A 27,920-nucleotide genomic window follows, 5' to 3' on the forward strand; every position below is an offset into this window, starting at 1 on the left:
ATCTTCCATTAAAATCCCCTCCCAGTGGCATGGAGGTGAACCTGGCATCTCCAAGGCTGGCTGATTCAATTGGAAATGTTTGAGTAGGGGCCTGGGGCTGAGCTCTGGTCTCCAGGGCCTAAGCTGGGGCAGCAGAAGCCCTGGGTCTTCCTGATCATGGCTGCACAGCCTATGTGCTGGGTTAGGACATCACAGGAAGGAAGGAAGGAAGGAAGGGGGGAAGGGAGGGAGGAAAGGAGGGAGGAAAGGAGGGAGGGAGGGAGGTCTCTAAAGGGCTTAGCAAATTTTCTAATAATGTGCAAATGCTATTTGTGTTATTGTTCATCCTGGTCCCCATCCCACCCCCAATGCCCTATCCACCTCTACCACCCACATGTCATCTCTGAATCTACCATTTCCACTCTTGATGAAATGGCAGTTACCTTGCATTTTGAATTCTGTGCTTAGTCATGGGAGGTGAAGCTGGAAGGAACCTTGGATGCCATCAAGTTCTATTCCCTCATTTTAGAGAGGAAGAAATGAAGGTCCAAGAAGGGAAAGGGAGTAAGCAAGAGAGGCATGATCTGAAGCCAGGTTCTTTGACGTGAACCAGTTATCCTTCCACTATAGTCCAATGCCTCCTTATAAGCACAGTGCCAATCCGAGGGAGGTTTCTTCAGACCTTTATCGGCCGTCTGCTATTGCCATAATGTGAGGTGCTAGAGGACAAGAATTGTTTTGCTTGGGTCTCAGTATCTCCAGTGCACAGTAGTTCACACAATAAGCTCATGTTGCCAGATTGATTGGTTTGCTGAGTCCTTGAGCTGCATCACTGGGCCTTAACCATGTATTCCATGGAACAAAAATGTTGATTTCCTTAGTGTGAGGGGATGCCTTCTACCAACAGAAATCACAATGGACTGTGAGTTGGTAAATAAAGCTTAGGGGTTTGTCTGAGGAAGATAGAAGTTAGGTGACCCACTGAGCATGAAGCTTTTCCTGACACATGAAGACCTGAGTTCAAATTCAGGATCTGCTACTAACTATATGTTCCTGAACAAATCACCACCCCTTTGGGGGTCCTTAGTCTGCTCATCTGTAAAATGAAGGGAATAGATTTGGTGATTACCAGTGTCCTTTCAGCTTGAAATCCTATAACCCTATGAGTTTTAAGATTTTCCCCTCCCTCAGACTGGAAGCCTCATTAGATGGTTGCCTAGTCTCCAGACCCAAGATAAAGAAATACTTGACTGGCAACCTCCTTACAGTGGCATCCCTGGGAATCAAGGTCCAAGAGCAGGGAAGGAGAGAAACCCACATGTGTTTCCCATCTCTCTTTCATATGAAACAAGAGATTGATCTTGGTAGGGAAACAGGGAAGGCAGCAAAATGTAGAGAAACAGGAGCCCTGGTAGGGGGTGCCAATGATTAGGGTACCCAGGCTCTCAGAGCAAGGTCACTTAGGTCCTTAGGCCTTTGTTCACCTGGAGCTGGGGGGGAGCACGGGGCATGGTTAGTTTGACAAAAAGGATTGTAAGAAGGGGCAGCTAGGTGGTGCAGTGAATAGAGCATTGGCCCTGGAGTCAGAAGGACCTGAGTTCAAATGTGACCTCAGACACTTAATAATGACCTAACTTGTGTGACCTTAACCCCATTGCCACCTTGCAAACCCCTCCCCCCAGGGGAAAAAAAAAAACAACAAAAAGGATTGTGAGAACCTTAGTCCAGTCTCATCAGTTTCTTTTGGAATCATATATGTTGGGTTTTGTTTTATGCATTTAAAGCCATGATTTTGAAAAGGGATCCATAGGTTTCTCCAAACTGACTGTCACAGGTAGGATTCAGGGACACAACATAAAGGCCAGGAACCTCTGAGCTAAAAAAAATCTATTAAGTCCCAGCTCTGACATTCTTTGTTCTAAGTGTCTTCCCAGCCCTGCCATTCCAACTTCTAAGATCCTTCCTAGTCTTTCCATGTTCTAAGGGCCCTCCCCATCCTGTCACTTTTGTTTGACTCTGGATTTCTCCGGTGCTGGTGCATGCTCCTGGGTCCCGGCTGCAAGCCCCAGAGAAGCAGCCTGTGTGTTCCCACAAACAACCAATGTTAGCAGGCAAGGCTGATTCAAAGTTTCTTTCCAAGCAGTCTGTCAACACAGTCAATCCTGGACCAGAGAGAGAACAATGCCCTGCCCCTGCCCACCCCCCCCCCCACACACACACACCTAACACCTCCCCAGTGAAATCAATCTGACTTCTGTTTGGTGTGTCTGACCTCCCTGAGCTGAACACCTGGCTCCAGCTGGGCCTGGCCTGGGCCCTTAGGGCCTTCCATAGTGAAAGCAGGAGATTAGCTACTTCTTGGAAGCAATTGGGAGAGCCTTATATGAAGTATTAGTTATCAGTATTAATAAAAGATGAGACTTGCCATCTTGATGAATGGGCGAATGGGAGAGAAGCTCTTCAAAATTCAGAAGCACTATTAAAATTGGAGCCATTTGTTTTTTACTCCAAGTGATCTATGATTTTACCCATATTGGCAGTTCCCTCCAAATGGCAACCCTTTTACTTGTTAGCATCTTCACAGACTGTGGAAGCCCAGAACTCATCACCCAGTAACCAACTGGAGGATAAGCCTTTTCAAATTTAGTTTGCTTCTTGCATGAAAGGTCTATAGTTAAAACATTTTCAGATTAAGAGGAGGAAGTGGAATATATTTGAAAGAGTGCCTCTCTAGGGCAGTGAGTCAGAGGAGCTAGGGTCCTTTGCCTAAGGGTAAGGTCATTCCTTCCCTAGGCCTCAGTTTCCCTCTCTGTAAAATGAAAGTCAAACTCAATAGCCCCTGGGGTGGTCTAGGATTTGGTGTAAGACCCTGGGGAAATCCTTCCTCCTCCCTGGGACTCAGTTTCCTCCTTTGTAAAATGACGGAGTTGAACTGGCTAACCTCTGAGGTCCCTTCAGGCTCTAGCTGTAGGATCCTGTATATGACCCTGGACAAGTCACTTCAGATCCCTGGGCTTGTTTCCCCTGCTCCAAAATCATTCAGTTTCCTCTGAGGCCACTCTCAGCTCTTGAGCTCAGTTCCTCCACCCAAAGGGCTCACCACCGTCAAGTTGACCACTGGGGTCCTTGAAGGTGCAAAAGGTTGCAATCTGCACCTGTGAAAGGAAACCCTGGGTGCATTCCTTGTAGTACCGAGTAGAGGAACAATCTCCTCCAGGTCTTATCCTCAGAGGGTGAGGATAATGAACTTGCCTCTTAAATGTTCCCAGTCTGCTCACCAGGGCCCTCCTCCCATGTGGGAGTGTAAACCCTTCCCAATAATTGGGTTCATAACTTTTTGATATATGAACGCCCTGCCTACTGGCATGTACCGCCTTCTGCTCCCAAAAAAAGGGCATTTTTGAGGGATTCCATTTGAGCACAATCATAGTGACCCTGGATGAGACTTGAACTGGGCCAAGGAGAGGGATCACAGAATCATAGATGGAGGTAAACTCAAGAGACTTGATGGACTGGGGGCACCTTTGAGATGGTTTAGGGTAGGTCATATGCAAAACCAGGAAACAGCAGCTCAGAGCTGGAAACTTGACTAATGCTGTGATACTCAGGTAGCAAGGATTTGGCATTGGAGCCTCACAAGTCCAGCCCCTTTGTGCCCATGTCCCTCTAGGCCAGTAAATATTGGGCTCTGGAGCAGGCCAGGAGGAGACGATCATAATTGTTTTCCACGTCCATATTTTGATGGGTACCTTGTTGTAACATTCCTCGAAACTGGCTCCCAGCATGCACTGCTCTGGGGGCCCAACCCAAGTCTGTGGTCCAAACAGGAAGGAGGGCATCCCTTCCCAGAGCCTAGCCATGCCAGCAGGCTTCCCTCCCCACCCCCTCCCCAAAGCAAACATCTCAGAGCCCATGGCGGGCCAGGCAACAGGGGGTGGGAGTTGGCACTAGGTTTGCATAGCTTCTTATTACTGGCTGTGCCTGGGAACCACATAAAGAATAGTTGGACAAGGTCATCCTGCACTTTGGATTCACTTCCCAATCTCCCTTGTTATTTTCATGAGAATTCTTCCATGACTCCATCAGTTGTCATCGTGGTCATCCCTTTTCCTCCCTCGTCTCTGACAAGATCAAGCCCAGGGATGACCCTGGCAGGCTTGGCATAACTGGCAGGGCCCGAACTGAGGATGAGCAGCAGACCTCAGTGGGTTTGTCTCTGGAGCTCAGGATTTCCTTCCTCCTTGGGGCTTTTGAAGGCATTCAGATATTGGGTAATGAAAACAAGGAAGACCTTGTTCAAGTCCTGCCTAGGATATAACCAGAGGAGGTGCCAACATGCACTGGTAAAGGGATATTGTTCATCTGGGAATTCCCTATTTCAGTGAAATTACAGCTGCTATTCCTATCCCAGCCTCCTGTGCCAGACCCTGAGCTAACTGGGCTAGGGATGTGAATACAAAGAATCAAACATCCATTCCCACAAAAAGTTAACATTTTAATGAAGAGACATTTTGTGCATGCATGCATAAACGCACATACATATATGCTGTGAGGCAGCTAGGTGGTGTTGCAGTAAATAGTGCTGCTGTACCTGGAGTAAAGAGGCCTCAGTTCAAATTTGACTTCAGACTCTTACTAGCTGTGTGACCCTGGGCAAGTCACCTCGTTCTCTTTGAGTCAATGTTCTCATCTGTCAAATGAGCTGGAGAAGAAAATGGCAAAACATTCTGCCATCTCTGCAAAGAATACTCCGGAAAGGGTCACAGATAGTCAAATATAATTAAAATGAATGAACAACAATATATTGTACATATGTGTATAGTCAGTTAGTTGGTGCCCTAGTGCACAGATACCTAGGCCTGCAGTCAGGAAGACCTGAGTTCAAAACCACTTACTAGCTGTGAGATCCTGAGCAAGTCACTTTATATCTTTCTGACTTTTTGTTGAGATCAATTAGACAGCCGTGTAGAGGGTGATTTTTAATTGGAATTTCGTTTGAAGTATCTCCTTAGTCATGGTTGGCTGTCATTAGTAGGGCCATCATTAGTAGGGAGGTGGAACAGACCAGATTCAGAATCTAGGCAAACTTACTTCGGAGAGCCAGGCAGTCCAGGGAGAGCCCAATTGTAGGAAATAGAATGGAGTCTGGGCAGATGATTACAGTGTCCAGGAAGTAAAATAAATGATTATTAGATAGAGCTCAGGTGCTGGGTGTACAAAACCAAACATTGAAATAATCCCTGCTCTCAGGGAGATGGCAATCAAGCAAGAACTCAAGCAGGGAGGTTGCTGATGCCAAGGAAGACTAGCAGTGGGCAGTGGGATGAGATCGGGTTCATTTACTAGATGGTCTAGTCAGTATGAATCAACAGAGTGATATGTTAATGAGTGATATGGACTTTGGTTATTAAGACAACAGACAAAACTTCCAGAAATAAGGTGATATGATTGATTGTACATGTACAACTTATATCAAATTGGTCACTCCCGTGGCAGGGTAGGGAAGGGAAGGTACAGAAAAACATGGAATACAAAAGTTTGCAAAAGGATACATGTAGAGAATTACCTTTGTATATTACTAGAAAAGAATAAAGTAAAATTTTTAAATTTTTAAAATTTAAAACTAAAAATAAGACAAATAGGGTGTTAGTTTCTCTATCCTCCTCCCTGATTGAGCCATAGCTAGAGAACTGTGTCTTCAGTTCTGGCCACCCCATTTTAGGAAAAATCAGTGCCCTAAAGCTACAAAGAATCCAAAGGAGGAGGGCAGCTAGGATGGGGAAAGGTATTGAATCTATGCCTCAGAAAAGATTTGATAGGGGAGTGAATGATGTCAACCATGAGGAAGAAAGGCTTTGTGGGAATGAAGTAGCTGTGTTGGAATATTCAAAGGACCCTGATATGGAAAAAGGATTAATGAGGTTCTGCTTGATCCCAGGGAGCTAAACCCAGAGCAATGGAGAGAAAGTGAAATGGGCAACTTTAGGTTTGAAGCTAGAGTACCTTGAGATATGGTTGAAGCCCCCACTGGGAACCTTCAAGTAATGGTCAGATGACCAGGCATCATCTGTGTCAAGCATGTCAGAAAAGGATCCTGTTCAGATGTGACTTGGTCTCAGTGGTCCAGGAAGTCCCTTCTACCTCAGACTTTGTAATTCAGATGAGCAAGATGACTGTGTGGGCAGATGAGCATTAAACAAAATGCAACAATGAATATTATATGTCTACAGAGCATTGTGATTGATGCTGGAGGAGGCAAGGGCTAAAAGAGGAATGACAGCTCCTTTTGAAAGTCCATGATAGAAAGTTGATCTTGAAGCCAGAAAGTCCTGGATTCTAGTCCTAATTCTGATTAGGCAAGTCACTTAAGCATTCTCTCTTGTTTTAGAAAGATTTTATTATTTTGAATTTTACAGTCTTCCCCTTAATCTCACTTCCTTCTTCCCACCCCCCACAGAAGGCAAGTCTGTCAGTTTTTACATTGTTTCCATGGTATACATTGATCTCAGTTGAATGTGATGAGAGAGAAATCATATCCTTAAGGAAGAAAAATAAAGTATCAGAGATAGCAAAAATTACATTATAAGATAATGGTTTTTTCTAAATTAAAGGTAATAGTCCTTGGTCTTTGTTCAAATTCCACTTTTCTTTCTCTGGATACAGATGGTATTCTCCATTGCAGACAGCCCCAAATTGTCCCTGATTGTTGCACTGATGGAATGAGCGAGTCCATCAAGGTTGATCATCGCCCCCATGTTGCTGTTAGGGTGTACAGTGTTATTCTGGTTCTGCTCATCTCGCTCAGCATCAGTTCATGCAAATCCCTCCAACCTTCCCTGAAATCCCATCCCTCCTGGTTTCTAATAGAACAATAGTGTTCCATGACATACATATGCCACAGTTTGCTAAGCCATTCCCCAATTGAAGGACTTTTACTTGATTTCCAGTTCTTTGCCACCCCAAAAACAGGGCTGCTAGGAATATTTTGGTGCAAGTGATGTTTTCACCCTTTTTCATCATCTCTTCAGGGTATAGACCAAGTAGTGGTATTGCTGGATCAAAGGGTAGGCACGTTTTTGTTGCCCTTTGAGTGTAGTTCCAAATTTCTCTCCAGAAAGGTTGGATGAGTTCACAGGTCCACCAACAATGTAATAGTGTCCCAGATTTCCCACAATCCTTCCAACATTGATCATTGTCCTTTCTGGTCATATTGGCCAGTCTGAAACGTGTGAGGTGGTATCTCAGATATGCACTTAAACATTTTCTGCCCAGGCACCTCTCTAAGACTAAGGTGTAGATAGGCTACCGATAAGCATCGACGGTGTTTGTTCATTGCAAACTCTTCAAGTAATGAACTCCCAAATCTCATCTGGTTGCAGGAGTGGTGGTATCAGTAGCAGTAATAATAGTACAAGGAGCAGAAGCAGTAGTGATAGCTATAGTAGTAGCAGTATTAGTAATAGTAAAAGGTCTTTGAGGGTTCTATCAACTATGAAGCTTTCTAGGCCTTTTTCCTCAGTAACAGCAGGGTATTGGAACCCACAGTATATGAGGGCCCTGATATCTGTAGGTCTAGTGATCTCACAGTAGTTCCTTCAGCCCTCTGGCCTCAGTTTCCCCAAAAGGAACAGGAAGGGATTAGAGGGCACAGTCTCTGAGGCCTTGCTCTCTAAGTCTAGGAGCCTATAGCTAAGAATCCCCTGCAATGTGGCATTGGGGGAAAGAGGAAAAGTTAAGATATTGAGATAAGATACAATAACTTCTCCGAATTGCACTAATAATAATAGCTAGTATTTATATAATACTTTAAGATTGCAAGATGTCATAAATATGTTGTCTCATCTGAGTCTGACAACAGCCCTAGGAGGGAGCTGCTATAATTTCCTTTATTTTGTAGTTAAGGAACCTGAACCCGACAGAAGTGAACTGACCTGGTCAGGACTACACAGAACATATCTGAGATGGGATTGTATCACCTATGGCCTATTCTACATTTAGGCTTAGCTGCCTCATCACTTCTATGGGCTCAATAATGTGACTTAGGCCAGAGAATGCCAGCTGTTATTTGAGGGCCTGATTTTGAGGTCCAGAAGCTCTGTTCCAGGTCTGAGGAGGACACATTCTCCCAGGTCTGACCAGACCTCCTGCTTTCCCCTGACAGGGTCTCTCAGGTGCCAAACCAGGATGGATCTGTGAGGTTGGACACTTTGGCACCATAACCCAGACTCCTGGGGCCTCAACTGAAAAATTGCAGGGGATCTAGAATCTCTGAGTTATTGCATTCACAGGAAAATGAGAACTCCCCTGGGGAAAGAAGCATTGGCTTGGACCCCTGCCCAGGGAATCCCTTCGCAATGGGGCCACCAAACTTGACTTACAGTCTTTGACTTACCCTGAATAAAGGTTTGGAAGAGAAGAGGCCCTATGGGGCCAGTCAGGCATTGGGGTGGGGAGGGGCTTAGTAGCAAGCTTGCTACTCCAACAATTGGCTTCTAGCCTATCTCCAGCTCTTGGCACAGTTGTCCAAAGTATTGTGAGGTCTTGTGTCTCAACCCTACTATTCAGACCATTCCAGATGCCTCTCTTCCACCATTAGGCTCACAGCAGCCACTGGGCACTCCTTCAGACCCTCTTAGGACAAGGGTCTCTGGTACCTGAAACATATTCATTGCATAGCACAGTATTCTGCATACAGTCAGTGTTTAAACAATGTATGTCAGTGAATACATTCTCAAAGCTACCTTGCCAAGTTTCTTTCCTTCGGTCTTGAGTGTATCTTTCCCTAGGATCCCTTTATTCCCATTTTGGTTGCTCTGCCATCTGCCTGACCTGGCCTCCACCCCATTCACAACTACCTCCCACCACTACCGCCTCAACTTTGGCCCCCCTTGGACCTTGTTTTACTTCTCCAACAACGGCTCCAACTTTTAAAATGCAATTGTATTTTATTTTTTAAAATTACATGTAAAGACAATTTTAAACATTCAGTTTTGAAAGATTTTTGTATTCTAAATTTTTCTCCCTCCCCTAGATAGCAAGCAATCTGATATAGGTGCATGCACAATCATGTAAAATATATTTCCACATTAGTTCTGTTGTGAAAGAAGTAACACAACAAAGGGGAAAAAACGCAAAGAAAGAAAGTGAGAATAGTCTGCTTTGATCTGCATTCCAACTCCATCAGTCCTTTCTCTGGATGACATTTTCCATCATGAGTCTTTTAGAATTATCTTGGATTACTGTGGTACTGAGAAGAGATAAGTCTATCATAGTCAATTATCTCACAATGTTACTGTTCCTGTGCACAGTGTTTCCCAGTTCTGCTCTCTTCACTCAGCATCAGCCCATGTAAGTCTTTCCAGGTTTTTCTGAAACCTGTTGGCTCTTGATTTCTTACAGCACAATAGTGCTCCATCACATTCATATACCGCATTTTGTTCATCCATTCCTCAATTGATTTAGCATCGCCTCAATTTCCAACTCTTTGCCACCGAAAAAAGAGCTGCTCTGAATATTTTTGTACATGTAATTCCTTTCTTATTTTAAATGATCTCTTTGGGAGATCTATTAGTGGCATTGTTGAATCAAAGGGTTTGATTGTCTGGATCCAGCAGTTTGATTGCTTTTGAGCATAGTTACTAATTGCTCTCCAGAATGGTTGGATCAGTTTACAACTCCACCAAAGATGTATTAGTGTCCCAATTGTCCGACATCTTTTTTTAACATTGATCATTTTCCTTTTCTGTCCTATTAAACAATCTGATAGGTGATACCTCAGAGTTATTTTATGTATTTTTATGTATGTATACAGAAATACAAATGTATTTTTGTAGTCAACAATTATTTAGAGCTGTTCCAACTTTAAAGTCCACCCAGCCATCCCAACTTCTAAAACTAACCAGGATCACCATTGGTAATTAATAGAGGTCATGAAGAACAGCCAGCAGTGGGTTGGAATAATACTGATCTCTCCATTTGTTGAATTTTGCCTTAGTTTAGATCATGCTTATGGGTAAGAACCAGATATTATTCTTGAATCATAGAATGTCAGAGCTGCGAGCCTAGCAGCAAATTTTTATGAGCTATAGAAAGGTTAGTAATTTTTCTGATGACCATACAAATAGAAAATAAAGCCTCAAAGTGGGAAAGTGCATTTCCCCAGGCTCTTCCACACAATTAGAGGTAGATGTGGCAGGACTAATCCAAAGAAATAACTCTCACTTGCCTTCAGAAGCCAAGGCTTTGGCTCCCATCATTTCTCTCTTTCTCCCTTCTACACTCTTCCACTTTCTGTCTTAGCCCTCCTTGGCTTGGGTCTCTGGCTAGCATTCTCTCATTGAGGGGTAGCTACAACTGTTGGATGCTGATGGGAACAGTAGTGAGCGTCCACACGATTGTTGCCCTTTGCTTTGTACAGAAATCACTCAGCAAGTATAATCATCTTCCTTCTTTTTACAGAAGAAGAAACTGAAGCCCACACCCATGTTTTCTGACTCTAAGGGTATAGGTTGAAGTTCGACTTGGAGCAGTGAGTCCCACCTGTACCTTTCTTTTTTTTTATTTTTTTTAGGTTTTTGCAAGGCAAATGGGGTGAAGTGCCTTGCCCAAGGCCACTCAGCTAGGTAATTATTAAGTGTCTGAGGTCACATTTGGACTCAGGTCCTCCTAACTCCAGGGCCAGTACTCTATCCACTGTGCCACCTAGCTGCCCTAGAGGCTTTCTTTACAGCAACTTCCACTGCCAGCTCTTTGGGTCTCTGAGTGATAATGCTATGCTTGCCTTTTCTTTCCCCACAGCTCGGAAGCTGAAGAAACTTGGGAACCTGAAGCTGCAGGAGGAAGGCGAGCCCTCCAGCTCCACTAGCCCCAGTGAGGATCAGGGGCAGAAGCTCACAGTTTCCCACATTGAAGGCTATGAGTGCCAGCCCATTTTCCTGAATGTTCTGGAGGCCATTGAGCCAGGAGTGGTGTGTGCTGGCCACGACAATAACCAGCCTGACTCCTTCGCTGCTCTGCTCTCCAGCCTGAATGAGCTAGGCGAGAGACAGCTGGTGCATGTGGTCAAGTGGGCCAAGGCCCTGCCTGGTAAGGGGGATGGGGGAATGATGGAACAGGCAGGCTCCTAGGACTCCTCCCCCCTCCACCAAACAGTACTGTAGAGGAGGCCTTTAAAGCTGGAAGGGTTCTTAGAACACAGAATGGCAGGGCTGGAGGGGTTTTAGAACATAATATTAAGAATCATAGGACAATCAACCTATCCCTCATTGTTCTTTGCTGTAAATACCCCAAGGATCCAGGAAGAGCTGTCATGGCAAGGGGGGAGCATGTCCTGACTCTTGATTTCTAACTCACTCTCAGAGTCGCAGAGAGGCTCAGCTTTTTGTCCAAAGCCACACAGTGAGTCCATGGAAGCAGTAGGTTTTTGGCCCTAGTTTGTCCTGAAGCCAGATCCAGCACTCTGCCAGGCCAAATTAGAATCACCTAGGAGTGTGGTAATTAGCCCTAAATGATACACTGTTCTCATAAATGACCTCATAATTAGAGGTCCTTTCACTCAATTGAGTCAAGTTTATTTGGCTCCAACATATAACCAGAGGTAGCATTCAGATCATAACCCCCAGGCACCTCCACACACTCAGACATACCTTGAGTTTCACGTGCACATGTGCAAACCACACAGGAATGCTCACATGCTCATATGCTCACATGATCCTGCTCCTCCAGGATCTAGCTTTTTCATTCTCCAGCCTCTGTGAGTCAAAGATAATGCCCAGGAAGCCAATGATTGACAGCTCATCCATTCCATGGATCAAGAATGAGAATCTTTTGGCTGTTTGTAGCAAGGGCCATAAATTGAAAGTCCAAGGCCCTTGATGTCAATCCAGTCTCTAACTGTATAGCAGTTAGAGTTTGGGCCAATTACTTGGTGAAGTGACTTCCTGAGCCTCAGTTTCCTCTTTTGTAAAATAACAAGGTTGAGCTCAGTAGCCTCAGTGACCCCCCTCTATCTTTAGATCTAGAACTTTGTCAGACTTTATACAAATCATTTCACCTCTTGGGCCTTAATTTCCTGATCTGTAATATGAGGGAGTTGGACTCAGCAGCTACTAAGGTCTTTTCTAGATCTATCGAGGAGCTAAGTTGGGCCCCCCTCACAAAGCTAAAAATGAGCCCCAGGTTGCCTGATTCCAAACCAGGCCTCCGTCCCCAGGGACATTCTTTGAACACAAGCCACTCTCACACTCTACTCCTAATCTGTAGGCAAAGGTGTTGAGCCTGATGAGAAACCAGAGAGATGATTTCTCTCCCACTTAGCTCTTTTTCCCTCAGTTTTCCCATCTCCCTCATCCCTAGGGAGAAGCATCCAGAACAGATGCTGTTACTTTCCCAATAGCCACACCATAAGGAATTTATAGCATCCTTTCTTTTGGCTGAAATGACATCTGTGGCCTGAAAATACCCAGCTATTTCCTTCCTTCTTTTGGGAGCTTCTCCAACCACCAGAACAAGTTCTAATAATCGAGTCTTTGTTCCTCTGTCCACGTCAGAAGGCAAAACTAATTCTGATAGATGCCTCTTGACCCCCTTCAATAGCCTCTCCTCCATCCAAAAGCCACACATTCAATTCCTGAAGTGGCCCAATACTATGCTTACAGAAGGAGTATAAGATAGCCCCTGCCCACTAGGAGCTAATGATATTATTGGAGAGAAGAGAGAACCCGTACAGTGATCAGTTCTATACACATTCTAACCTCCAGTTGAAAAGACATGGCATGACAAGGTGTCTAGCTAAGGAACCTTTAATCATGGAGCTCAGAAGGACCTTAGCAAATGCCAGAGCCGGGAGGAACTTCAGAGGACATCTAATCAAGTCCAATCCTTTATTTTCAAGATGAAGAAACTGAGACTAAGGGAGGAGATGGGACACTTGCACAGAATCCTATATCTAGTGTCCCAGGTGGGATTTGAACCTTAACTTTTCTTGACCTAACCCCAAGTTCAATGCTCCAAATGCCTCAAGGTTCAAGTCTCAACACTGTAGTTTACTTCTAGCTAGCTCTTTGACAGGGAACAGGTGCCTTCCTCTCTCTGGCTCTCAGTTTCCTCTTCTGTAAAAGGAGGGATTTGGGATCAGTGATCTGTGAGGTCCCTTCTGAGCTCTGGAGCGAGGATCTTCCTGGCCTATGTTCCTTCCCAACCCTCAGCTCAGTGGACTCTGACCCTTGTTCATGACCTCCTCCTAGGTTTCCGGAACCTGCATGTGGATGACCAGATGGCTGTTATTCAGTACTCCTGGATGGGACTTATGGTGTTTGCCATGGGCTGGAGATCTTTCACCAATGTCAATTCCAGGATGCTCTACTTTGCTCCTGACCTGGTATTCAATGAGTAAGTGTCGCTGGAGGCAAGGGCTCTCTTCCTGCGCTTCCTATTCCTCCTTCTGCCATGGGCTACCTCTGATCTCATATATGGATTTGGAGTCTACCTCCCTCACTTCTCTTCTCTGGGCCTCAGATTCCTCTCATATAGGGAAATGAGAGGGTAGGGTTAGAAGATGTCGAACCCTTGCAGCTCCAAATTCTAAGTGCTGAGTGAAAGAGTCACCTTGGGCTAAGCAGAGTGGCTGCTTCTATTATCTCACACCCTACCCCCATTCCATGGGAAGTACAGAATGTATGAGGGGTCAAGACAGTGGATGGGTGGATGAATCCGCTTGGAGACAGCCTCTAGCCCAGAGAGCCAGAATTGGATCCTACCTTTTCTCCTCCACATTGAGGTTTAAGAGCAATCCCTCTGCAAGGTATGATGTGACATGAGCCAACATGGCCCTGCAGAGCCAGACCACCATCATTTGTGGTCAAATTCACACCTAACTCCCAACAACCTTTATCCAAAGCTTCCTGGGCCTTCCCTCTCTTGTTTCTCTTTGGCATTTAAAGTATTACTTATAATACCACTGGTATTTCCATTTGGGGTCTGAGCTTCTCTCTCCCAAATGTAATTGAATACTCTCCCAAGGATTGTTCTTTAAGTCTATCCTGAATGAACGGCATCTTGCAGAAACTCCAGTCATGGTTCACTCAGGTGTCTGCCTGTGAGATTTTTTTTTTCATTGTCATTATCCACTATTTCCTTTAGACCTGCAGGCCCTTCCTGGGGTTTCTGGATAGGATCTTTTCTCATGCTACCCAAAAGCTGCACAGACTGGAGGTTCTAGAAATTTGTGAGATACTAAAAATGGATTTGTAAGGGGCACAGTAGACTGTCCTTGTGAAATTTTTCAAGAACCAATCATCTTTTTGGTATAGTGAGGGAATGTTGTGGCACCAAGGTAAGAAGATGTATAAAATGACCTCTTGAGGGTCATTGGAGGGCTACTGTCTTGAAAGTATGAGTTCACTGCTAAAGTTTGCTGCCTTGAATCTTCCCATTTTGTATTGGTCAGTCAGAGTAGATGGAGATGAGATGTCCAAAGGCTCTTGCAATTGCAGTCACAGGAGCTTGGGCCTAGCCTGGACCTCGGAGTTATGTGGCCTTCCCTTTGGTTTCATTTATTTCCACTTCCTGTTGTCCTCCCAGGAAGCAGGAAGGGGTCCTTGAAATTCCATCTTTCCCTGCCAGCAGAGAAGAATATCAATTAGGAATTGTAAGATCTTGTCTTCTGCCTGCTCTGATGGAATCCCATTTGGTGGGGTGGGAGGGAATTGGGGGGGGGGGGCTGGCAACTGGAGCAGTGAGCCTCTGCAGTATGTCTTACCCTCCCCCGTCCTCTCTGCTTCAACCAGATACCGGATGCACAAGTCAAGGATGTACAGCCAGTGTGTCCGGATGAGACATCTCTCCCAGGAATTTGGTTGGCTGCAGATCACGCCACAGGAGTTTCTGTGCATGAAGGCCCTGCTGCTCTTCAGTATCAGTGAGTGTCTCTCTCTTTCCCCACACCCACCCACAAGGCATGTGTCCCTAGAGCATCCAAGACCTGACCCTGTTTAACGTGGACATAAACTCAGAGGGAGTTTCTTTTTCCATTTCCATAAACAGTAAGCAAAAGAGCAGATAATCCTGAAGCACCCTGGTCATCACCATTTGGTCCATGTCGCTGGACATAGTCAGAGCTAGTTGAAAGAGTTAGGTACCCCTAAAGGGAGTGCTGTGGTAAGAGATCTGAACTCAGAGTCATGGGAGTCAAAGCCCAATTCTGATATTACCTTTATGATAATGAACAAGCCACTCAACCACCATGTACCTCAGTTTCCTTCTCTGTAAAATGAAGAGCTTGGTCTAGATGACTCCTGATGTCTCTTCCAGTTCTAGACCTAGGATCCTACGTGTGACCCTAGACAAGTCCTTTCCCTTCCTTCCTTTTCTGCAAAATGAAAGGGTTGGGCTAGAGGTTATCTTGAGACCCTGCCGAGGAGTCCGTTTACTTTTGTTCTTGTCTTATAACACTGATGCCGATATCAATGATGTTGATGGGAGAGGCACTAATCACTGACATTAATAGAGTACTTTCACTTTTACAGAGTTCTTTGCCAATACTCCCATTTGTTCCCCAAGTGTGCAGAGTAAACGTGATCATCCTCATTTGACAGATGGAGAAGCTAAGACTCAGAGAAAAGAAGTGTGACTTGCTTAAATTCACATAGCTAGTGAACAGCAGAGGTGGGATTGGAAGCCAGGTCTTCTGGCTCTGGGTCCATCTTTCTTCCCACTGTGAAAAGAGAGGCTCACAAAAGGGAAGAGGCAGTCAAAACCTGCCAGCCAATGAGCTCCATTTTGATTCCTTGATAAAATTCTAGAGCATATTATTAAATCAGTGACTAGTGGCCATCTAGAAAGGGGAGCCACGATCAAGAGTGAATCATGCCACACCTACCTCATTTCCTTATTTGACCTAGAGGCTCAGCTCTTTACCTAAGTTTGGGGAAAGTATTTGACCAAGTCTTTCATGTTTCTTTTGTGAGAAAAAAAGATAGGGAGATGTGGATTAGAAAATAGTGCAGTTAAATAGGTTCAAAACTAGTCAAACTCAAAAAATGATCATTTCAACTTGGCCTATGTCTAGTAGGGTGCCCCAGGGATCTCTGACTGATCCATCGTGAAGCATTTTCATCAGTGGCTTAGATAGAGGCATAGCGGGTGTCATACTCATTGCATTTGAAGATAAACCAAAGCTAGAAGGGATGGCTGACATAATGAAGGAAGGTCAAGATGTAAAAAAGATTTGGGAATTGGTCCAGTCCAGGAAGTTGGGATGAAGTCCAAGTCTCACACCTGGATCATACAAATGAACTTCAGAAGCATGATACTGTGGAGGCTTGACTAGATATCATCTCGTCTAATTACCTCTGATAATATCTCATTAAGATATGGGGGCATAGTGTTGCCAAACTGAAATGGAAACCTGGATCACTAAACCTTACAGCCATGTATTCACTTAAAAAAAACACACATTTTGATCAATCAGTAAACATTTATGAAGGGCCTACTATGGGCCAGGCACCATGCTAAGTGTTGGGAATTCAAGAAAAGGCAAACACAGGTCCTGTCCTTAAGGAACTCACCAATGAATGGGTGAAATTCTAAAAGGATCTATTCTCTACTATGGACTAAACACTGGAGATATAAGAAGAGACAAAAGGCAGTGTCTGTTACAATTTCGTAAGGGAAATAACATGCAAGCAAATACTACAGAACAAACTATATTCAGAAAGTAATTTTCAGGGAGAAGGTGCCTAGAATAAGAGGAGTTGGGGAAGGCTTTATATAGGAAATTGGATTTTAGTTGGAACTCAGAAGAAGCCAGAGAGGTAAGTAGTCCAAGTGAAGGAGGAAACCCATTCCAGGCCTAGGGAATAATCAGGAGAAAATACCCAGAGATCAGAAATGGAGGAAAAGTAAAAGTTATCTGTGGAATGTAGAGATTGGAGTAGCTGGTCTCTGAGGTCCCTTCCAGCCCCAAATCTGGAATCTGATGAATTTTAGAAAATGGCAGGGGAGGGTGGCTAGGTGGTGCAGTGGATAAAGCATCGGCCCTGGAGTCAGGAGTACCTGAGTTCAAATCCAGTCTCAGACACTTAATAATTACCTAGCTGGTGTGGCCTTGGGCAAGTCACTTAACCCCGTTTGTCTTGCAAAAACCTAAAAAAAATGGCAGGGGAAACACTGGGGCCAACCATCCTTGCCCACCTTACCCTCATCCCCAGAAACATTAAGAAGTTCCCATTAAGCTTTAAAATAATGAGAAACAGTGTCTTTTGTTTCCCGGCACCAGGGCCCCTGTCCCTAGTTACCTTAATTCCATCGCTGTGGCCACTCTCCTCTAATGGCCCCCACTTTGAATTCTCCCCCATCAGTTCCAGTGGATGGACTGAAGAATCAGAAATTTTTTGATGAACTTCGAATGAACTACATCAAAGAGCTGGATCGGATAATCGCCTGCAAGAGAAAAAATCCGACCTCCTGTTCACGGCGCTTTTACCAACTTACAAAGCTCCTGGATTCGGTGCAGCCTGTAAGTGAGCTGGCCTAGCTGGGGGGGAGGGGAGGAAGAGGAGGAGGAGAAGAGGAGGGAAAGGTAAGAGACAGGGAGAAAGAGGAGGATAATAGGGGGGGATGGGAGAGGCAGAGGGAGACAGAAAAAATAGAGAGACAAGAAGAGGTGGGGGGGTGATAGAGGCAAAGATGCAAAGTCAGATGAAGGAATAGAGAGTGAGAGAAAGGCAAATCAACCCAAATGAAGAGAGTTGGAAGGATAGAGAGAAAGAAACTGACAGAAGGGATGCAGAAAAGGAGGTAAGAGAGAGGGAAAAGGATGTTTTGGCCACATGGCCAAAATAAAAATACAAGCCAACCAGGGCAGATTAGCTGGGCATAGGAACAGAGTTTGGGATTTAGGCAAAGATTTGCAAGTAGCTGAATTGTTCAGACTGTTCAGATTTGGATTACTCTCTTACTCAAGACTCCTAAATATTGCTAAGGTATGATCCAGGATGCCACCTGGTCGAAGTCAGGGGAAGGGGTCACCAGTGCTAGAACTCAAGACTTTTCCAAAGGCAGAAGGGATTCCTTGAGAGTCGTTGAAAGTACAAAGGAGAACCTTTGACACCTATCAGGCCACAGACCCTGAGAAAAAAGACTGAGATGCTTCAGGTATCTCAGTAATAAGACCCCAGAGGGACAGGAGCCCAGTACTCTCCTACAGGTAGGGCCTCACATGCCAACCTCCCTCTCCTTCCCTTCTTCCTGTTACAGATAGCCAGAGAGCTGCACCAGTTCACCTTTGACCTGCTAATCAAGTCACACATGGTGAGCGTGGACTTTCCTGAGATGATGGCCGAGATCATCTCCGTACAAGTGCCCAAGATCCTTTCTGGAAAAGTCAAGCCCATCTATTTCCATACACAGTGATGCTCTGCAAGCCCTTCCGTCCTTCCCCCTTTTCTGCCGTCTTCTGCCTGTTGTAATTCTGCACTCCTGTTCTGCAGTGCCTTGGGGAATTCCCTCTATTGATGTACAGTGTGTTCTGGAGAGGGTCCTAACTCCTCACTACCTTCTAAGCTTCTCTTTCCTCCTACCCTGTCTTCCTCACTGTCATCCTGTTCCCCAACCTCCTTTTTACCTCACTTCCTCTAACTTCTCACCTACCTTGGCACCTTCTGGCTCTGCTTAGTCTGAATGGTGCCATATCTCTTTCAATATGTACTGCTTGTCCTGTGGCCAGGCCCAGACCAATCATGGCTGTTTTTTTCACCTAACACCATGACACATATTGGATATTTATGGGGACAGGAGAGGAAAAAATCCCTCATTTCAGTTCCCCTTCCTTAAAAGACAAACAAACCAACAACTCCAAATATTTCCCTGGGGATGTGTGTGTGTGTGTGTGGGGGGGGTGTATTTGCTAGTATTTCTCACCTGGAGCACCCACTCTGCCATCAGTAGCCTTCAAGTGATTCCCCCAAGTGAGGGACCTGGGGCGGGGAAAGAAGAGGAGCCCCACCCCTTTCACACACACACACACACACACATGCACATATACATGTACACACATGCATGTGTGCCTATCTATCCATCCAGTTTTGGTCTTTGGATGATCAGAAAGTCCCACTGCAGTGCACGTAATGGAACTGATTCTACTGTGTGTCTGAAACTTTGCTCGGATATCTTGTCTACTCTGTGCATGTGCTGTGCGGTATCCTGCTTGAATCCTGCCCGCAGCCTGTCCTTGGATCCCCTTTTCTCACTGCCCCAGCCCTCTGGAGAGGAGACCATTCCACATTGGCTTTCAGCAGAAACTGAGAGCTTTGGACATTCCCTCATGCTGACTCTTGCCTGAGCAGGCATGGAAGAAGGCAAAGGCAGGTTAGCCTAGTGGGAACCTCTCTGTTCTCCAGCTCTGCCTTACCTTGGGTGGGTAGGCCAAGAAGAAACTGTGGGCTGTCCTGAGGGACAAGAAATGGAGCCGGTAACCTCCTAAGCCCGGAGTTTGCACAGGCACCACCAGAACCCCCTGCTCAAGGTTTGTTCTCCCACCTCCTCCAAAGACCCAGTGAGGTTCTCCACCTCACCAAGGCCCTACACCCCCTCCCTTTATTTCTCTTCTGGATCTAGTCCCTAGATTCCATTTTGCTTATGGAATGTGACTTACTTCCTGCCCCTGCATCTTTACCCAGACTCTCTGCTGAGAGTCATAACCAAGAAGGCCAACACTCTGAGTGAGCATTTTCTCTGCCTGTCCTTAGGCCTAGGGGCTCTGGATGATGGCTGATCAGCACCAGCAGTCTCGGATCTAGAGCATTTTGAGATTAACTGGAAAGAGTTAGTGAGGGTCTCTAGCCAAGCCACCAAGACTGGCCATCAGCAGGCAGCAGGAGCATCTGACCAGGCTCCTACTGACCAAACGCAGGGAGATTGGTGAGAGCTGGCACTTTGAAATAAAGTCACTGTGTCACCAGGATACAGTTTGAGAATAAAAAGTGGTTATGCCAGGACCAAGACCACTGGGAGAAACTGGCAGATGACAGTGAACAACACACAGATGCTCTCTTCAATCTTAATCATCACTCAGAGTCTGCTGTAAAAGAGGACATGCCAGGAGGAGACTAGTCTTCAGGATGAACTGAGCAGGTGAAGGCAAAAGCCAGGAGTGACCTTTCCCTGGCATGAGACGCACTGCCTGCCGACTCTCCTCTGCTTCTTCTGCCTGGCCCTAGTATTAGCCACTCAGCAGGAGAATTGGAGGAAGTAGAGGGAGCTCTCCCTCTAAGGACAGATTATTTCCTTCTGCTCAACAGGGTTAGCTGGAGCCCTTAAGACTTCCTGTGAAACCAGTGCCTCTTTGGAAAAGGGGGTCTTTGCAGCCACCTGTGCAGTCAGGCTTCCCAGCTGCCACCCCCCCCCAATTCTGACTTCTGTGTATTCCCCAACCCTGTAGCCCGCAAGGCCTTATTGCTACAGGGGAGTTTTGCCCACCTCCTCTTCTGAGCCCTTATTTCTTTCCCCACCTGTTAAGTTCAAGATGTGGGAACCATCAAACCACCAGCCTTGGTTGATCTATTATTACATTTATGGAGAAGATGGCTCCAACAAAACTCAAACCAGCAAGGGTATTCTCTCCCGATTTCTGAAGTTTTATCCATAGCTCCCTTAAACTCACAGAATAGCTACTTTGAATATGGAGAGGGAATGGAGCCTGAGATTAGTTGTACTACTCTAGCAAGTCCAGCTGGGAAAACATAAGCTGATCGGTTCCCTTTCTGTGGGAGAATAAGCAGATCCCAGTTTTCTTTCTCACAGTAACATCTGGTTTATGTAAACTCAGCATCATTTTTAGCTGTTTTTAATAGAAAACAAACCAAAAAAAAAAAACAAAAAAAAAAGAATAATTCACCATTCTTTTCAGTTAAGCTAGGTTACATTTAATAGTTTCTTTTACATCTGTTTCCAAAAGGATCTTCATCTTTTGGCTTCATTTAGTTCCTTGTAAATACTAGACATGCTCCTCTTCATTTCTGATTACCAACTTTTTCATCTTTGTGGATTTCCTGATTGAATCTTGTCTATGCGAACATATATATATATATATATATATATATATATATATATATACCTATATATAGATATAGATATAGATATAGATCTATCTCATTTTTAAAGCCAAAAATACAAGAAATAGCAGTATAATTAACAAGCAGCTACAACTGGATGACTCTGTCCTGAGAAATGACATCAAGTCCAGTTTGTATAAAGCCATGCATACTGAAATCCATTTGCTTGCGCTTTGGTTTGGGATTAAAGAATCCCAAAGGGAAAATCTGGTTTGGCTTTGTCCCCTCCCCACCCTCTTTTCCTTCCCCCTTTGATTAAAGGGGGTTGGTTTTGATGGGGGGGGTGTTTTTGTTATTTTGGTCATTGTTGGAATTGCAGCAATTGTCTTTGTGAATGATGGCTTTCATTTTGCATGTGCTTGACATGATACAAACAACTGAGAGCTGGCATGCTCACTAGGGACTGAGGCCCACTCCAGGTGTCAAGGGGCAGGAAGCCATAAGGCCAGCCTCACCCTCCTCCATGGCACTGTCCTAAGTGGAAACCCCCAAGAATGAGACAGGGGGTACAGAGAAGAGGACACAGACAGTGGCTAACCCCAGCAGCTGTGCATTTTGGTTGGTGTCGAACAAAACAGATCCTCTTTCCTGTTTCACTCATTGACTGCATGGTGCCTAAGCGTGGTGCCCAACCAGCCTATGATCTGGAACAGGGCTCAGCCTTTTGGCTTGCAGGCTTTTCTGTGTCCTCCAGCATCAACACTTGGAATAGCTCAATTGTTTTTTCTTTATTTTTTTAACTGCATTACTCTGAGAAAAGAATTTTTGAAGGATCCTTTATGTTCACTGGGATTCTAAAAAGAATAGAAAAAAATTCTCCAGCTTGCTCATTGGGCAGTTGCTGGGGTAACTGTCAGGCTTGAGAAATGCCATTGTGCTGATGCTGCCCTGGCCCTCCCTCTGCCCATTCAGCCACACAGATATGCACACAGACCTCTAGATGGAGTCTTCTAGGTCTTCTGAGACAAGAACCATCCTCAGCCCATATGGACATGACATGATTCCAATGACCATACTTTGAGTTAGCGCCAAGAGCAGCCCAGAAACAGACACTGGCTTAGCCTCCTAATTCTGCTCAAGCCTGATGTCACCCAAAGTCCTGGGCTCCTTCTACCTTCTGTGCCCAACCCCCTGTTCTCCATTATCATCATCCACATCCCTCGTTGTTCTCTCCATCCCTAGTTGCCTCTCTCCTCTCCCTCAGTCTTTCCTCCCCCTGCCTTCCTTCTTTCCCATCCTCCCTCTCCTCCTCTCCCTTTCTCCCTTCTCTTGCCCTTTCTCCCCTTCTCTCCATCTCCCTTCCTCTTTCTGCTTTCCCTTGCACCCTGCAACCCTTATCACCCACATGATCCGGCACCCTACCCCCCCACTCCAAAAGAGAGGCTAATGCCCTCCATGCCATGGGCCCCCTCAAAGTGAGAGGATCCTTGGCCCTAATGGGCTCCCACCCAGTCCTGTCCCACTGCCTGAGGTGGGGAGGGTTGCACAGGAATTTTCAAGGACAGTCTGAGAGTCCAAAGCTGGACATTCTAGCATAATTGTGGTGAACATGTGCTTTCTTGTGGAAGGAAATCAACCTTTTACAGGCAGCTGGACTGTTGCTATTGATCTCTTAGAAGGTATTTTAAACAGGAGAAAGCAAGAGAGATGGATGCACCATTTTATGTAACCAAAGACAACAAATGTATTTGCTAAGATACCAAAATTGTTAAGAGGAGAGAGAGAGAGAGAGAGAGAGAGAGAGAGAGAGAGAGAGAGAGACCGACCGACCACTCTTTGGTAAGGTAGCCAAAGTCAAAGGGACTTGGCTGGTGACTCATTTACAAGATATTTTTTTTCTTTCATAATTTACACATTTAGAGAAGTTGAATATAATTTTGAGGGGAAAAAACTGGGTTTCTTGGTCCTTTGATGTGTGATTTTTTTTAATTAGCAGAATTAGCTTTTGTTTTTCTTTTAGTAGCTGCTGAGCAAATCCCCAAAGCTCCATCATTGCATGTTTTGAAATGGAGCTGGGTTTGGTTTTTGCATCTGCTGGCATCCATGTCTAGCATAGCTAAGGATGTGAAGCCCTGCTGAGAAAAGGGTGCATTCAAAGGGACATGATTTGCACTAGAGGGACAGACGGCAGGCAGAATATCCCATTTCTGCCCACTGAGATGGTGCACCAAATTCTCTGTAGTTTGCCGCAGAGGGTTGAAATATATTGTAAATGAGTATTTGTATCCATGTTTCCAAATCAAATTTTATATATAGATATAATGTGCTCTGCTCCTTTTGCCTTATGCTTTGCCATCACGTTTGATTCCAGGTAATGCCTGATGCTGTTGGTTCAGAGACCCATTTGGGGTGAACAGGATGCTTGAATTGACTGGCACAAAAATTCAGGGAAGACAGTAGAGGAGAGAGGGAGGGAAGAGAGTCGTTACCACACCACTTCAACCCATGCTTGTGGAACAGGTGTGGTACAGATTCGTTGAAACCTCAGGAAGATGTGTTGGGGAGCTGAGGAAAGGAGAGGGCTGAGGGGGACACCAGTCTTACCTGACTCACAGGCCAACTCCAGCTTCAGCCTCTGTCTAGATGGGGAGTGGGTTTAGGGGGGAATCGGGAAGAAGAAAAGGAAGGGGGTCAGGGTTTTCCCTTGACCTACCCATGCTACCAGGCCAGTGGAGTGCAGGAGCACAGGGATACGAACAGGGAACTCAAACGCCGTCGAGTCATTCTTGCTATATATTGGGTGTCTTGTGCTTTTAATTCTGATTTTGGAGATTTTCTGTAAAGATTATGGCAAATGAAATTGTGTTTTCTCTGTTAACCTGTCTCTGTAATAAAGCTTCATTTCTGTAGGTAGAAGGGCAACCTCTGCCTATAGGAATTTTCACTTGTATTAATTTCTTGCTGGGGCCTGTTGCCCAGAGTTGCTCAACCCACCACCATTTTTAGAAGAAGACAGAATAGCTCCCCTTAGGAATTTTGTCTCAAAGACCTTGTTCTAGTCATGAAAGCAACATAACAATCAGGATTCCCCCAGAAGGAAATGGTGGGTGACTTCATTAACTAGGTGGATTTTCCAAAACAAATTTTCATTAATTTTTTTTCCCCTTCACCCAATTTGATTGAAAGAATAAACAGATGATCATGATTTGGTTCAAGTGAAGGGGAGAGGCCAGTTCCACCCTGGCTTCTCTCTGCATTTGGTAGTCATGTAGCCCACTTCCAAAAAAGGAAGACAAGAAACTTTCCAGAGAAACAGGAATAAGTAACAGTAAACCTCTTGGACCCCCAAACTAAACTCTATCCCCACCCTCCAGTTCCTCAAAAATAAACAACCAAATAAACACTAGCCCTGAGTGCCAATTGCTCCTTCCTGTCCTATAGGTGGGTTATAACCCACCTGGACCCCCAAAGGCCTGCTTTGGGTATCACTATTTGGAACCGTCCTGCCAAACCCTAGAATTGAGCTTTGGGAATGATCTGAGAACATTGGGTTTGAATTTGATTTGGGGAAGGGTGAAGGGGGATAATCTACTGAATTAAGAATTTCTATTGTCAAAAGAAATGTTTTTTTTAAAATGGGGAGTGGGGGTGGGGAAAGAAAATAGAAACATTGATTTTGCCTCCCCTAAACCTCTGTAGGCTGGAGGGTCAGTGCCCAGCTCTCTAGTGTTCAGTTCTCTTTTGTAATCTTGGAATATTTTGTTGCTCTGAATACAATAAAAAAATTAAAAAAAAAAAAAACAACAGAATCTCATTTTTGGGGGGAGTCTGCCTGCCTTAGCCACCCTCCTGAGGTTTGTGTCCCTGTTCGGTCCCCTCAGCAGTATCCCTCACAATGGAAAACCTTAGTAGTGATGGCCAACAACTTCACCAGGGCATACTGTTGTGGCAATGAGATCAGGCTATTCCTCACACTGAGGGCCAGTTGTTTCATGGCCTCTTTCATAGCTGTTAATTTGTTTACACATAAAAATGATCCAAAATTGCAGAAACCCATCCTCAGCTAGCTGTGTGATTTTGAGGCACCTCTGTCTGCCTCAGTTTCCTCACCTATAAAGTGGGAATCATAATAGCACCACCTTTCTGGATCATTGTGAGTAATAAATGAGATAATAGTTGAAAAGAGCTTTGCTAACCTTAAACTGCTAGCTCTTATTTTCAGTCATTGGTATCTCGGGACAATTGAGTTTGTGTAACTCTTTTGTCAAGATAAAGGAAACTTTATCAAATTCTGTGGGGTACTTAGCAAGGAGGAAGAGAATCTGAGCACACCAAAGATGACTTTGTGGAGTTCATATCTTTTTACCTTTGACCCACAGACTCAAGCAATGGTCTACTTGCTTTGGTTCCATTTCCTAAGCAGCTTTCCACCTTCATTGTCTAGCTCTCATTAAGGGCAGGCCTTCTGAGCATTTGTGGTAGAGACCACCTGATCCCCTTCTCCCATTCCTAACTATATCCTTTGCCTTCCCAAGGCAAGGAGCAAATGAAAGATGAAGACGGTTGTACCTTTGAAGGAAGGTGAGGAAGATGAGGGAAGACCCAAAAGCCAAGAAAAGGCAATTTCAGTCTTGGTTCCATCTTGGGTTTCCTGAGCAAATGGAGCAACTAGTTTTCCCTTTCTGAACTCAATTACTTGTGTTGAAAGGGTTAGACCTTCTGTGTTTTAGGGTCTCTCCTGGCCCCAGTGTTCTTTGTTCTTAAGGTCTCAGTTCTGACATTCTATGTTTAAAGGTCCTCAGTCACCTGTATTCTTGTCCTAACCAAGCTCTATGAGCTCTAGAACTGGGTCCCTCACCCTAGGAACAAGAGTTTGCCCCTTATCAATTCCAAGGCTTCTCACATCCTATTCCACAGGCCATATTGATGCCATAAGAAGTAATGGAAGGGGAAAGAATGAGGTCAGTGAAAATCAACTACAAAATGCTGAGCAGGTTGAGTTGCGTTAATCATTCAGAGGGCACAAAAGACAAAGCTGGATCAACACAATCTGGATTCTACATTAAGCATCTCAGGACCATGGTGCCAACTCAAGGGTGGGCTGGTAAATGTTCAATGCTCAGCTTTCCAAAAAATGTGCATAGGGTGAACTTTTCAGTTTCATTTGCATTATTACCATTTTCTCAATCATTTTCTTAAGTTTAAGCTTAATTCCCCAAGCCCTAATTTATTGTGTTTGCTGATTCCTGAGGTCTAAATGCTCACACTGAAAATTTACCAATCAGCATTTAAAGCTGACTGTATCACCTTCTTCCCAAAGTTGGTGATGAGGCATGAGGAGCAGAAAATATCCCTGTCACCAGCATCAAGACTCTAGAGATAGGGCTACAGAGAGGAGGGAGATGAGACTGCTGCAGGGCCCAGTGAACAAGCATGGTTAGCATCTAGTCATCATCTACAAGGACTCCTTACCTGCCAGAAACTTGCAATCTAAAAGAAGACTGTGATGACTAATAATAGGCATAAGAGCCTGGATCTCATGCTGAAAGGTACCTTTAGAGAGCTTCAGGTTCCACTTCAGTTCAAGCAAAAGGAAATAGGCCTAGGAAGGGAAAGTAACCCAAAGCTAGGAGAGCCCTAAGAGACCTCCTTATTTTATAGATGAGGAGCCTGAGTCAGGAAAGTGAAGAGGCCTGTCCAAGTGAATACCAGGCCGAGCTGGGGAAGGAGGACACAGCATGTACAGTCATTTGTGGGTTTGCTGCCATTTTAGTAGGCAGAGTAGTATAAGCCATATGGATAGTGGTAGAGAGCCACTCTCAGAAATGGGAAGACCTGGGTTTAACTCTTGACTTCTAACGTGCCAAGTTATTTCACATCTCAGTGTTCTCCAGGCAACTCTATATATATATATGGGTAAAGGGGAGTTCTTCATTGAAAGTTCCTTATGGGGCGGCTAGGTGGCGTAGTGGATAGAGCACTGGCCCTGGAGTCAGGAGTACCTGGGTTCAAATCCGGCCTCAGACACTTAATAATTACCTAGCCGTGTGGCCTTGGGCAAGCCACTTAACCCCGTTTGCCTTGCAAAAACCTTTAAAAAAAAGTTCCTTACGCTAATTAAATCATACTTCCAAAGACCCCAAACCCAATACAGTTATCTCTGTTATCTCTACCATGTTGTGACTTTTCCCATCACGGTTTCAATATATTGTGGGTCAGCATAAGAAATTAAATAGGAATTTGGGGGTGGGGAGGAGTTTTGCATAAACCAGATCACACATTGCCCGCCAGCAGATGACACAGAAAAAGCTTAGAAACTCAGAAATACATACAATATATGCATAGTATTGTATAACACCAGCACATTTTATCTTTTAATACCATAATAATTCAGACTTTTCGGACTTCTTAAACAAAAAATTTTACATGGATTTTCCAGATCACAGGGGTGCTGCACCTCTAACCCCAGTGATGTATAAAGAATAATCGTACTCATTCCACTATACTGTAATGTCTCTCAGTCTCTCCTTTGTGCTGGAAATTTCTTTTTGGACAGATTCCAGTCTATCAATTGCCCAAACTGAAAATAATCCTCCACATGTGGCCTGACCAAGACTGAGGGGGACTTAATTAATGCAGTTAATTAATACATTAATGCATTATTAATGCAGTCCAAGATTACATAGCTTTCCTGGTTTCTATGTCCCACTGTTGACTCTTAAGAGACTCAAATCCACACTGGCTGATAAGAACCTTATAAATGAGGACATGAACCATCCTATGAATTATTTTCTTTCCAATAAACCACCCGACATAGAAGATGCAGCCAAGAGTCAATTATCCAGACCTCAGGGCTCTCTCCACCCTCCATTTATTCCTTTGTTTATCAGC

At 44.8% G+C, this 27,920-nt stretch overlaps 1 protein-coding gene across 1 annotated transcript in view; it reads left to right on the forward strand.

The window, feature by feature from the left end:
* The window catches only part of AR (androgen receptor), a 210,183-nt gene extending 185,265 nt beyond the window's left edge, over window positions 1-24,918 (forward strand). The window contains exons 5-9 of the mRNA XM_074201797.1: window positions 10,777-11,064; window positions 13,224-13,368; window positions 14,766-14,896; window positions 17,337-17,494; window positions 18,235-24,918. Of these exons, the coding sequence (XP_074057898.1) occupies window positions 10,777-11,064; window positions 13,224-13,368; window positions 14,766-14,896; window positions 17,337-17,494; window positions 18,235-18,390 (878 nt within the window). The 3' untranslated portion in view covers window positions 18,391-24,918. The remainder of the gene's footprint in view (window positions 1-10,776; window positions 11,065-13,223; window positions 13,369-14,765; window positions 14,897-17,336; window positions 17,495-18,234) is intronic.
* Window positions 24,919-27,920: the final 3,002 nt, after the last annotated feature.

Source organism: Macrotis lagotis, chromosome X (genome assembly GCF_037893015.1).
Source record: "Macrotis lagotis isolate mMagLag1 chromosome X, bilby.v1.9.chrom.fasta, whole genome shotgun sequence".
NCBI lineage: Eukaryota > Metazoa > Chordata > Mammalia > Peramelemorphia > Peramelidae > Macrotis > Macrotis lagotis.